The following is a 12,494-nucleotide window of genomic DNA, read 5'->3' on the forward strand; positions in this document are numbered from 1 at the left end:
GGACAACAAAGTCAAGGTATTGGAGTGGCCATCACAAAGCCCTGACCTCAATCAAATAGAAAATTTGTGGGCAGAACTGAAAAAGCGTGTGAGAGCAAGGAGGCCTACAAACCTGACTCAGTTACACCAGCTCTGTCAGGAGGAATGGGCCAAAATTCACCCAACTTATTGTGGGAAGCTTGTGGAAGGCTACCCGAAACGTTTGACCCAAGTTAAACAATTTAAAGGCAATGCTACCAAATACTAATTGAGTGTATGTAAACTTCTGACCCACTGGGAATGTGATGAAAGAAATAAAAGCTGAAATAAATCATTCTCTCTACTATTATTCTGACATTTCACATTCTTAAAATAAAGTGGTGATCCTAACTGACCTAAAACAGGGAATGTTTACTAGGATTAAATGTTAGGAATTGTGAAAAACTGAGATGAAATGCATTTGGCGGAGGTGTATGTAAACTTCTGACTTCAACTGTATGTGCTGTATTCTAGTCAAGGCTCATCCTATATAACTACTGCTGCACACACCTTTTCTATTCATATACAGTCTGTAGTGTTCATTCACACCATTAAACCGTCAGTTTATTAGGTACACCAATCTAGTACCAGGTCGGACCCCCCTCTGCCTCCAGAACAGCCTAAGTTCTTTGGGGCATCGAAACGTTACTCAATTGGCATCAAGGGACCTAACGTGTGCCAGGAAAACATTCCCCACACCCGTACCATTGACCCCAGGCAGGATTTAGCCACGGACTCATGCTGCTTGTGCCAAAATCCTGACTCTGTCATTAACGTGAAGGACCGCTGACTCCATGTGTTTTGTTTGTCGCACCATTCTCTGTAAACCGTAGACGCTGTCGTGCGTGAAAAGCCCAAGAGGCCGGACGTTTCTGAGATACTGCCACTGATGATCATACTGCGCTCAAAAAGTCACTCGTTTTATCCATTCTAACATCCAGTAACTGGATTTGGGGCGGCAGGGTAGCCTAGTGGTTAGAGCATTGGACTAGTAACTGGAAGGTTGCAAGTTCAAATCCCCGAGCTGACAAGGTACAAAATCTGTCGTTCTGCCCTTGAACAGGCAGTTAACCCACTGTTCCTAGGCCGTCATTGAAAATAAGAATTTGTTCTTAACTGACTTGCCTAGTAAAACAAAGGTAAAAAAAAAATGCCTTGATGCTTTATAGAGAGAGCCACAGCCACCTGACGCACTGTCTGTAGGAGCAAATGATTTTTGTAAACAGAGTGGTGTACCTAATAAACTGGCCACTGTATATATATATATATATAAACCATATGCAAAACAATATGCACATATTCCGGTCTCTGACAATTTTCTTTCTTTTCTTTTCTTTGTTTTGTATTGCTAGGTATTATTACTGCACTATTAGAGCTAGAAACACAAGTATTTCACTGCACCTGCAATAACATCTTGGAGATCTGTGTAGGTGACGAATAAACTTTGATTTGATTATGAAAGTGGGATCACAGCCGGGCTCTGACATTATCCACTGCACCAGTGCAGCCGGGCTCTGACATTATCCACGGAGATCCAGTGGGATCACAGCCGGGCTCTGACATTATAAATCCAGTGGGATCACAGATTTGACATTATGATCCAGTGGGATCACAGCCGGGCTCTGACATTATCCACGGCGATCCAGTGGGATCACAGCCGGGCTCTGACATTATCCACGGCGATCCAGTGGGATCACAGCCGGGCTCTGACATTATCCACGGCGATCCAGTGGGATCACAGCCGGGCTCTGACATTATCCACGGCGATCCTGGAGCAATTAGATTGAAGTGCCTTGCTCACGGGCACGTCGGACGACATTTCACCTTGTCGGCTTGGGGATTCAAACTAGTGACTTTTCTATTACTGGCCCAACGCTCTAACCGCTAGGCTATATGGCTTGGATCAGGTTGATCCTACCTGGCCTACTAAAAATGAATAGTTGGTCACCCATGTTGAGTACGGTCAGGACTATGCAGGGTTATAATATTTATTGCATATAGAAGAGGGAGGTGAAGTATTTTGGGGTGATCAGATAGATAATACTGCTTCCTGCATGAAAATAGTGCATAATCAATGCACATCACATTAGTTGCCGGAGAGACCATTGTCCAGCAGATGTCGCTAAAGTCCTGTAGATACCAGAGCCATACCTGTTTCTTTAACTTTAGCGTTTGCCTTTATAGGATCAGTTCACACTCTCCAGAACGCCAAACATTAACCATTGGTAGTAGGAAAAATGGCAAACTGGTCACAGATCAGCCTCGGTCTCGGGGCTGGTGGCAGCTTCCGTCAAACAACATGTGGGCGGAGTCAGAAAGGGGAACCACAACGGGAACCAATCAGATACTCCGAAGGCGTGGTCCTCAATACTCCGACCTTTTGTGTCACTACGAGAGACGCGTGCAGTTTGCACTGACCGGAGTTTGTAGTATCGTTGTTACTATGTTGGCATGAGGATCAAGTCTCGTGAGTAGCGGTGGAACCAACGTGCTGATTATGCCTAGATAAACCAACGCAACTCCCTGACACTTTGTGTGATAATGGCATGCGATGGTTCGATTGACGATTTTCCGGACAAAGTGTTGTTGACCGGATCACCGTCGTCATGCACGTGCATCAATACGTGCAAAACCCACAACAGAAGAAGTAGCAGAGTGAGCAACATCAGTGTGGTTTTCCTCGGCTTCTTTATTTTGTCTCTGTCTCTGCACGTGATCACGCTGCTGTGCTACCTGGATCTCCGGTCCGAAGTGAAGCGGGAGATTTCTCTGCGGAGAGGAGTGGACGAAAAGTTGACCCTCGGTGGAACGGATGTGACCGACCCGTTGATCCCCTCCGGCGCCCGGGCACAGGGTCACGAGGTAATCAAAACATAAGAGTGGTACAGAATCCATAGCAACCATACATGCACTCTTTCTCTCCCCAAACATGCGATACATCAGAACTGCTTCTATTTACAACACTTAGTCATGAGCCTATTTCGTTTCCATTTTAGCATTTGAATAATTTTGGCCTAGGTCTGGATCAGACCAGTCATCTGTAGTCTAAAGATCTGAAACGTAGTTTGGTTAAGTATGCAGCGATGCATTTGTGTTGTTTATTAACCTGTTCTCCGTCCACTGTGAATGAGCTGGAAGTCATTGATCAGGTCTGTTCTCCGGTCACTGAGGTGTGTGAATGAGCTGGAAGTTATTGATCAGGTCTGTTCTCCGGTCACTGAGGTGTGTGAATGAGCTGGAAGTTATTGATCAGGTCTGTTCTCTGGTCACTGAGGTGTGTGAATGAGCTGGAAGTCATTGATCAGAGCTGTGTAGCTTTGAGTAGCTCTATTAGTAGCCTACTCTAACTACACCTTGACTCACAGAGAGGAGAGGGGAGGGGAGGAGAGGTAGAACAGAGGAGGAGAGGAGAGGGGAGGAGAGGTAGAACAGAGGGGATGAGAGGAGAGGTAGAACAGAGGGGATGAGAGGAGAGGGGAGGAGAGGTAGAACAGAGGGGATGAGAGGAGAGGGGGAGGAGAGGTAGAACAGGGAGGAGAGGAGAGGGGAGGAGAGGTAGAACAGAGGGGATGAGAGGAGAGGTAGAACAGAGGGGATGAGAGGAGAGGGAGGAGAGGTAGAACAGAGGGGATGAGAGGAGAGGTAGAACAGAGGGGATGAGAGGGGAGGAGAGGTAGAACAGAGGGGATGAGAGAACAGAGGAGGAGGAGAGGGAGGAGAGGTAGAACAGAGGAGGAGAGGGGAGGGGAGAAGAGGTAGAACAGGAGAGGGGAGGAGAGGTAGAACTGGAGAGGGGAGGAGAGGTAGAACAGAGGGGATGAGAGGGGAGGGGAGGAGAGGTAGAACAGAGGGGGAGGAGAGGTAGAACAGAGGGGATGAGAGGGGAGGGGAGGAGAGGTAGAACAGAGGAGGGGAGGAGAGGTAGAACAGAGGGGATGAGAGGAGAGGGGAGGAGAGGTAGAACAGAGGGGAGGAGAGGTAGAACAGAGGGGATGAGAGGGGAGGGGAGGAGAGGTAGAACAGAGGAGGGGAGGAGAGGTAGAACAGAGGAGGGAGGAGAGGTAGAACAGAGGGGATGAGAGGAGAGGGGAGGAGAGGTAGAACAGAGGGGATGAGAGGGGAGGAGAGGAGAGGTAGAACAGGAGAGGGGAGGAGAGGTAGAACAGGAGAGGGGAGGAGAGGTAGAACAGGAGAGGGGAGGAGAGGTAGAACAGGAGAGGGGAGGAGAGGTAGAACAGGAGAGGGGAGGAGAGGAGGGGAGGAGAGGTAGAACAGAGGGGATGGGAGGAGAGGTCGAACAGGAGAGGGGAGGAGAGGTAGAACAGAGGGGATGAGAGGTAGAACTGGAGAGGGGAGGAGAGGTAGAACAGGAGAGGGGAGGAGAGGTAGAACAGGAGAGGGGAGGAGAGGTAGAACAGAGGGGATGAGAGGAGAGGGGAGGAGAGGTAGAACAGGAGAGGGGAGGAGAGGTAGAACAGAGGGGATGAGAGGAGAGGGAGGAGAGGTCGAACAGGAGAGGGGAGGAGAGGTAGAACAGGAGAGGGGAGGAGAGGTAGAACAGAGGGGATGAGAGGAGAGGGGAGGAGAGGTAGAACAGAGGGGATGAGAGGGGAGGAGGAGGTCGAACAGGAGAGGGGAGGAGAGGTCGAACAGGAGAGGGAGGAGAGGTCGAACAGGAGAGGGAGAAGGTAGAACAGAGGGGATGAGAGGAGAGGGGAGGAGAGGGGAGGAGAGGTAGAACAGAGGGGATGAGAGGAGAGGTCGAACAGGAGAGGGGGAGGAGAGGTAGAACAGAGGGGATGAGAGGAGAGGGGAGGAGAGGTCGAACAGGAGAGGGAGGAGAGGTAGAACAGAGGGGATGAGAGGTAGAACTGGAGAGGGAGGAGAGGTAGAACTGGAGAGGGGAGGAGAGGTAGAACAGGGGACGGGAGGAGAGGTAGAACAGGAGAGGGAGGAGAGGTAGAACAGAGGGGATGAGAGGAGAGGTAGAACAGGAGACGGGAGGAGAGGTAGAACAGAGGGGATGAGAGGAGAGGTAGAACAGGAGACGGGAGGAGAGGTAGAACAGGAGACGGAGGAGAGGTAGAACAGGGGAGGAGAGGTAGAACAGAGGGGATGAGAGGAGAGGTAGAACAGGAGACGGGAGGAGAGGTAGAACAGAGGGGATGAGAGGAGAGGTAGAACAGGAGACGGAGGAGAGAGGTAGAACAGGAGACGGGAGGAGAGGTAGAACAGGAGACGGGAGGAGAGGTAGAACAGGAGAGGGAGGAAAGGTAGAACCTTAGAGGTTGAGGAGAGGTAGAACAGGAGACGGGAGGAGAGGTAGAACAGGAGACGGAGGAGAGGTAGAACAGGGGAGGAGAGGTAGAACAGGGAGGGGAGGAGAGGTAGAACAGAGGGGATGAGAGGAGAGGTAGAACAGAGACGGAGGAGAGGTAGAACAGAGGGATGAGAGGAGAGGTAGAACAGGAGACGAGACGGAGGAGAGGTAGAACAGAGGGAGGAGAGGTAGAACAGGAGACGGGAGGAGAGGTAGAACAGGAGACGGGAGGAGAGGTAGAACAGGAGAGGTTGAGGAGAGGTAGAACAGGAGAGGAGGAGAGGTAGAACAGGGGAGGGAGGAGAGGTAGAACAGGGGTGGGGAGGAGAGGTAGAACAGGGGAGGGGAGGAGAGGTAGAACAGGGGAGGGAGGAGAGGAGGTAGAACAGGGGAGGGGAGGAGAGGTAGAACAGGGGAGGGGAGGAGGAACAGGGGAGGAGAGGTCGAACAGGGAGGGGAGGAGAGGTAGAACAGGAGAGGGAGGAGAGGTAGAACAGGGGAGGGAGGAGAACAGAACAGGAGAGGGAGGAGAGGTCGAACAGGGGAGGAGAGGTAGAACAGGGGAGGGGAGGAGAGGTAGAACAGGAGAGGGGAGGAGAGATAGAACAGGAGACGGGAGGAGAGGTAGAACAGGAGAGGGAGGAGAGGTAGAACAGGAGAGGGGAGGAGAGGTAGAACAGGAGACGGGAGGAGAGGTAGAACAGGGAGGGAGGAGAGGTCGAACAGGAGAGGGAGGGGAGGAGAGGTCGAACAGGACAGGGAGGAGAGGTAGGGGAGGGGAGGAGAGGTCGAACAGGACAGGGAGGAGAGGTAGAACAGGAGAGGGGAGGAGAGGTAGAACAGGGGGAGGAGGAGAGGTAGAACAGAGAGGGAGGAGAGGTAGAACAGGGGAGGGGAGGAGAGGTAGAACAGGGGAGGGAGGAGAGGTAGAACAGGGGAGGGGAGGAGAGGTAGAACAGGGGAGGGAGGGGAGGAGAGGTCGAACAGGGGAGGAGAGGAGAGGGGAAGTAGAACAGGAGAGGGAGGAGAGGTAGAACAGGAGAGGGGAGGAGAGGTAGAACAGGGGAGGAGAGGAGAGGGGAAGTAGAACAGGAGAGGGGAGGAGAGGTAGAACAGGGAGGGGAGGAGAGGTAGAACAGGAGAGGGAGGAGAGGAGAGGTAGAACAGGGAGGGGAGGAGAGGTAGAACAGGGAGGGAGGAGAGGTAGAACAGGAGAGGGGATGAGAGGAGAGGTAGAACAGGAGAGGGGAGGAGAGGAGAGGTAGAACAGGGGAGGAGAGGTAGAACAGGGGAGGGAGGAGAGGGGAAGTAGAACAGGAGAGGGGAGGAGAGGTAGAACAGGAGAGGAGAGGAGAGGTAGAACAGGAGAGGGGAGGAGAGGAGAGGTAGAACAGGGGAGGGGAGGAGAGGTAGAACAGGGGAGGAGAGGAGGGGAGGAGAGGTAGAACAGGAGAGGGGGAGAGGTAGAACAGAGGAGGGGAGGAGAGGTAGAACAGGGGAGGGGAGGAGAGGTAGAACAGGAGAGGGGAGGGAGGAGAGGTAGAACAGGGGATGGGAGAGGTAGAACAGGAGAGGGGAGGGGAGGAGAGGGAGGAGAGGAGGCAGAACAGGAGAGGGGAGGAGAGGAGAGGTAGAACAGGAGAGGGGGAGGAGAGGTAGAACAGGAGAGGGGAGGAGAGGTAGAACAGGGGAGGGGAGGAGAGGTAGAACAGGAGAGGGGAGGAGAGGTATAACAGGGGAGGGGAGGAGAGGTAGAACAGGGGAGGGAGGAGAGGTAGAACAGGAGAGGAGAGGAGAGGTAGAACAGGGGAGGGGAGGAGAGGTAGAACAGGGGGGGAGGAGAGGTAGAACAGGAGAGGGGAGGAGAGGTAGAACAGGGGAGGGAGGAGAGGTAGAACAGGAGAGGGGAGGAGAGGTAGAACAGGAGAGGGGAGGAGAGGTAGAACAGGAGAGGGGGGGGTAGAACAGGAGAGGGAGGAGAGGTAGAACAGGAGAGGGGAGGAGAGGTAGAACAGGAGAGGGGAGGAGAGGTAGAACAGGAGAGGGGGGGGAGGTAGAACAGGAGAGGGGGGAGGTAGAACAGGAGAGGGAGGAGAGGAGAGGTGGAACAGGGGAGGAGGAGAGGTAGAACAGGAGAGGGGGGGGAAGTAGAACAGGGAGGGAGGAGAGGTAGAACAGGAGAGGGGAGGAGAGGTAGAACAGGAGAGGGGAGGAGAGGTAGAACAGGAGAGGGGAGGAGAGGTAGAACAGGAGAGGGGAGGAGAGGTAGAACAGGAGAGGGGAGGAGAGGTAGAACAGGAGAGGGGGAAGGTGAGGCAGAGTTGGGTGGGAAGATGATGTGGTCATCATGTAGCCAGCAGGTGCAGAGCCTCCGGCTGAATGTGTAGTCCTGCATTTATTGTCACATCTGATCTGTGTTAATTTTGTTCTGATGTTGCTCACCATTCCACAATAGAACCCCTCCCCCCAGATCAGCACTCATAGACACGTTGAGGTCCAGGCCCGTGATATGATATGTGTTCATTCTGTTCCTTCAGAGGGTGATGAATGCTGAGGGCCCTGAGTGGAACAGGCTATGGGGCTTTCCCCCCCGAGGGCCCTGAGTGGAACAGGCTATGGGGCTTTCCCTCCTGAGGGCCCTGAGTGGAACAGGCTATGGGGCTTTCCCTCCTGAGGGCCCTGAGTGGAACAGGCTATGGGGCTTTCCCTCCTGAGGGCCCTGAGTGGAACAGGCTATGGGGCTTTCCCCCGAGGGCCCTGAGTGGAACAGGCTATGGGGCTTTCCCTCCTGAGGGCCCTGAGTGGAACAGGCTATGGGGCTTTCCCTCCTGAGGGCCCTGAGTGGAACAGGCTATGGGGCTTTCCCTCCTGAGGGCCCTGGGTGGAACAGGCTATGGGGCTTTCCCCCCCGAGGGCCCTGAGTGGATCAGGCCTTTTATGTCACCCAGCTGGTGATGCTGTCTCTGTGAGGACAGCGAGGTGCAGGCCATGATGAGACAGAGCACTGCAGCTGTACATATTCACTAGGCTGTACTGTATGCTGTTCCTCCACATGTCTGTATTCAACACGGCTGATTACTGAGGCCACAGTTTACATAGTGGTAGAAACAGGAGCATGTGGTGGAGGGATGGAGCGCAGCATACCACCAGTGTGTGTGTGTGTGTGTGTGTGTGTGCCGCACCACCAAAGCCATACCGCAGTACTTGTTAGCTTTCAGACACTTGCTCCAGCTTTGAAGATATATTTTCTCCCCTCCTGCTCAGATGAAAGGTTGTCCCTCTGGTTAGCACATACATTCCAAAATGTTGTAATGCCTTAGCAGTTTACTAGAGCATGTCTTAGTTAATGTAGGGCCAGCTGGGTAGCATGTCTTAGTTAATGTAGGGCCAGTCAGGTAGCATGTTTTAGTTAATGTAGGGCCAGTCAGGTAGCATGTCTTAGTTAATGTCCTGAGGGCATGTCTTAGTTAATGAGGGAACAGTAGCATGTCTTAGTTAATGTAGGGCCAGTCAGGGCATGTCTTAGTTAATGTAGGGCCCAGGTAGCATGTCTTAGTTAACAGGGCCAGCTGGGTAGCATGTCTTAGTTTGTGAAGGGCCAGCTGGGTAGCATGTCTTAGTTGAGGGCCAGTCAGGTAGCATGTGGTTAACAGGCCAGCTGGGTAGCATGTCTTAGTTAATTCCAGTCAGGTAGCATGTCTTAGTTAATGAGGGCCCAGGTAGCATGTCTTAGTTAACAGGCCAGCTGGGTAGCATGTCTTAGTTAATGTAGGGCCAGTCAGGTAGCATGTCTTAGTTAATGTAGGGCCAGTCAGGTAGCATGTCTTAGTTAATGTGGAGGGCCAGCTGGGTAGCATGTCTTAGTTAATGAGGGCCAGTCAGGTAGCATGTCTTAGTTAATGTGGGGCTTATCATGTCTTAGTTAATGTAGGGCCAGCTGGGTAGCATGTCTTAGTTAATGGCCAGCTGGGTAGCATGTCTTAGTTAATGTGGATCAGGCATGTCTTAGTTAATGTCAGCTGGGTAGCATGTCTTGGTGAGGTGCATGTCTTAGTTCTGTAGGGCCAGTCGGGTAGCATGTCTTAGTTAATGTGCCAGCTGGGTAGCATGTCAGTTAATGTAGCCAGTCAGGTAGCATGTCTTAGTTAATGAGGGCCAGCTGGGTAGCAGTTAATGTAGGGCCACAGGTAGCATGTCTGTACTGGGTATCATGTCTTAGTTAATGAGGGCCACAGCATGTCTTAGTTAATGTAGGGCCAGCTGGGTAGCATGTCTTAGTTAATGTAGGGCCAGTCAGGTAGCATGTCTTAGTTAATACAGTCAGGTAGCATGTCTTAGTTAATGTAGGGCCAGTCAGGTAGAATGTCTTAGTTAACATGTCAGGTAGCATGTCAGTTAATGTAGGGCCAGTCTAGATTACTGAGGCCAGCCAGTCAGGTAGCATGTATTAGTAAATGTAGGGCCAGTCAGGTAGCATGTGTTAATGTGGTCAGGTAGATAGTTAACCGTCAGTAGCATGTCTTAGTTAATGAAAGGGCCAGCTTGTTAGCATGTCTTAGATAATGTAGGGCCAGTCAGGTAGCATGTCTTAGTTAATGTAGGGTCAGCTAGGTAGCATGTCTTAGTTAATGTAGGGCCAGTCAGGTAGCATGTCTTAGTTAATGTAGGGCCAGTCAGGTAGAATGTCTTAGTTAAAAAGCCAGTCAGGTAGCATGTGTTAATGAGGGTCATTAGCATGTCTCAGGTAGCATGTCTCAGATGAAAGGTTGTCCATGTCTTAGTTAATGTAGGGCCAGTCAGGTACATGTCCAAGTTAATGTAATCAGGTAGCATGTCTTAGTTTAGCAGTTTAATAGGCCAGTCAGGTAGCATGTCTTAGTTAATGTAGGGCCAGTCAGGTAGCATGTCTTAGTTAATGTAGGGCCAGTCAGGTAGCTTGTCTTAGTTAATGTAGGGTCAGCTGGGTAGCATGTCTTAGTTAATTAGGCCAGTCAGGTATGTCTTAGGGTAGGGCCAGTCAGGTAGCATGTCTTAGATAATGTAGGGCCAGTCAGGTAGCATGTCTTAGTTAATGTAGGGCCAGTCAGGTAGCTTGTCTTTAGTTAATGTAGGGCCAGTCAGGTAGCATGTCTTAGTTAATGTAGGGTCAGCTGGGTAGCATGTCTTAGATAATGTAGGGCCAGTCAGGTAGCATGTCTTAGTTAATGTAGGGCCAGTCAGGTAGAATGTCTTAGTTAATGTAGGGCCAGCATGGGTAGCATGTCTTAGTTAATGTAGGGCCAGTCAGGTAGCATGTCTTAGTTAATGTAGGGCCAGTCAGGTAGCATGTCTTAGTTAATGTAGGGCCAGTCAGGTAGCATGTCTTAGTTAATGTAGGGCCAGTCAGGTAGCATGTCTTAGTTAATGTAGGGCCAGCTTGGTAGCATGTCTTAGTTAATGTAGGGACAGCTGGGTAGCATGTCTTAGATAATGTAGGGCCAGTCAGGTAGCATGTCTTAGTTAATGTAGGGCCAGTCAGGTAGCATGTCTTAGATAATGTAGGGCCAGTCAGGTAGCTTGTCTTAGTTAATGTAGGGTCAGTTGGGTAGCATGTCTTAGTTAATGTAGGGCCAGTCAGGTAGCATGTCTTAGTTAATGTCAGGTAGCTTGTCCAGTCAGGTAGCATGTCTTAGTTAATGTCAGCTGGGGCATGTCAGTCAGGTAGCATGTCTTAGTTAATGTAGGGCCAGTCAGGTAGCATGTCTTAGTTAATGTAGGGCCAGTCAGGTAGCATGTCTTAGTTAATGTAGGGCCAGTCAGGTAGCATGTCTTAGTTAATGTAGGGCCAGTCAGGTAGCATGTCTTAGTTAATGTAGGGCCAGTCAGGTAGCATGTCTTAGTTAATGTAGGGTCAGCTGGGTAGCATGTCTTAGTTAATGTAGGGCCAGTCAGGTAGCATGTCTTAGTTAATGTAGGGCCAGTCAGGTAGCATGTCTTAGTTAATGTAGGGCCAGTCAGGTAGCATGTCTTAGTTAATGTAGGGTCAGCTGGGTAGCATGTCTTAGATAATGTAGGGCCAGTCAGGTAGCATGTCTTAGTTAATGTAGGGCCAGTCAGGTAGCATGTCTTAGTTAATGTAGGGCCAGCTTGTTAGCATGTCTTAGTTAATGTAGGGCCAGCTTGTTAGCATGTCTTAGTTAATGTAGGGACAGCTGGGTAGCATGTCTTAGATAATGTAGGGCCAGTCAGGTAGCATGTCTTAGATAATGTAGGGCCAGTCAGGTAGAATGTCTTAGTTAATGTAGGGCCAGTCAGGTAGCATGTCTTAGTTAATGTAGGGCCAGCTTGTTAGCATGTCTTAGTTAATGTAGGGCCAGTCAGGTAGAATGTCTTAGTTATTGTAGGGCCAGTCAGGTAGCATGTCTTAGATAATGTAGGGTCAGCTGGGTAGCATGTATTACATAATATATACAGTACTGTACTGTATAATACAGGGCAGTACAATGCTGACAGTACTCTACTTCCTGTATATGGCCGTGTTATTTTCTACTTCCTGTATATGGCCGTGTTATGTTTTACTTCCTGTATATCGCCTTGTTATGTTTTACTTCCTGTATATAGCCGTGTTATTTTCTACTTCCTGTATATAGCCGTGTTATTTTCTACTTCCTGTATATAGCCGTGTTATTTTCTACTTCCTGTATATAGCCGTGTTATTTTCTACTTCCTGTATATAGCCGTGTTATTTCCTACTTCCTGTATATAGCCGTGTTATTTCCTACTTCCTGTATATAGCCTTGTTATTTTCTACTTCCTGTATATGGCCGTGTTATTTTCTACTTCCTGTATATGGCCGTGTTGTTATTTTCTACTTCCTGTATATAGCCGTGTTGTTATTTTCTACTTCCTGTATATAGCCGTGTTGTTATTTTCTACTTCCTGTATATAGCCGTGTTGTTATTTTCTACTTCCTGTATATAGCCGTGTTGTTATTTTCTACTTCCTGTATATAGCCGTGTTGTTATTTTCTACTTCCTGTATATAGCCGTGTTGTTATTTTCTACTTCCTGTATGTAGCCGTGTTGTTATTTTCTACTTCCTGTACAGTGCCTTGCGAAAGTATTCGGCCCCCTTGAACTTTGCGACCTTTTGCCACATTTCAGGCTTCAAACATAAA

At 50.2% G+C, this 12,494-nt stretch overlaps 1 protein-coding gene across 2 annotated transcripts in view; it reads left to right on the forward strand.

The window, feature by feature from the left end:
• Positions 1-2,395: 2,395 nt before the first annotated feature.
• LOC112253286 (ectodysplasin-A) overlaps positions 2,396-12,494 on the forward strand; it is a 28,432-nt gene continuing 18,333 nt past the window's right edge. For both annotated transcript variants that reach the window (XM_042303519.1, XM_042303520.1), the window contains exon 1: positions 2,396-2,880. In XM_042303519.1, coding sequence (XP_042159453.1) covers positions 2,560-2,880 — 321 coding nt within the window. In that variant the 5' untranslated portion in view covers positions 2,396-2,559. The remainder of the gene's footprint in view (positions 2,881-12,494) is intronic.

The sequence above is a fragment of the Oncorhynchus tshawytscha genome, linkage group LG21 (genome assembly GCF_018296145.1).
Source record: "Oncorhynchus tshawytscha isolate Ot180627B linkage group LG21, Otsh_v2.0, whole genome shotgun sequence".
In the NCBI taxonomy this organism is placed as follows: Eukaryota; Metazoa; Chordata; class Actinopteri; order Salmoniformes; family Salmonidae; genus Oncorhynchus; species Oncorhynchus tshawytscha.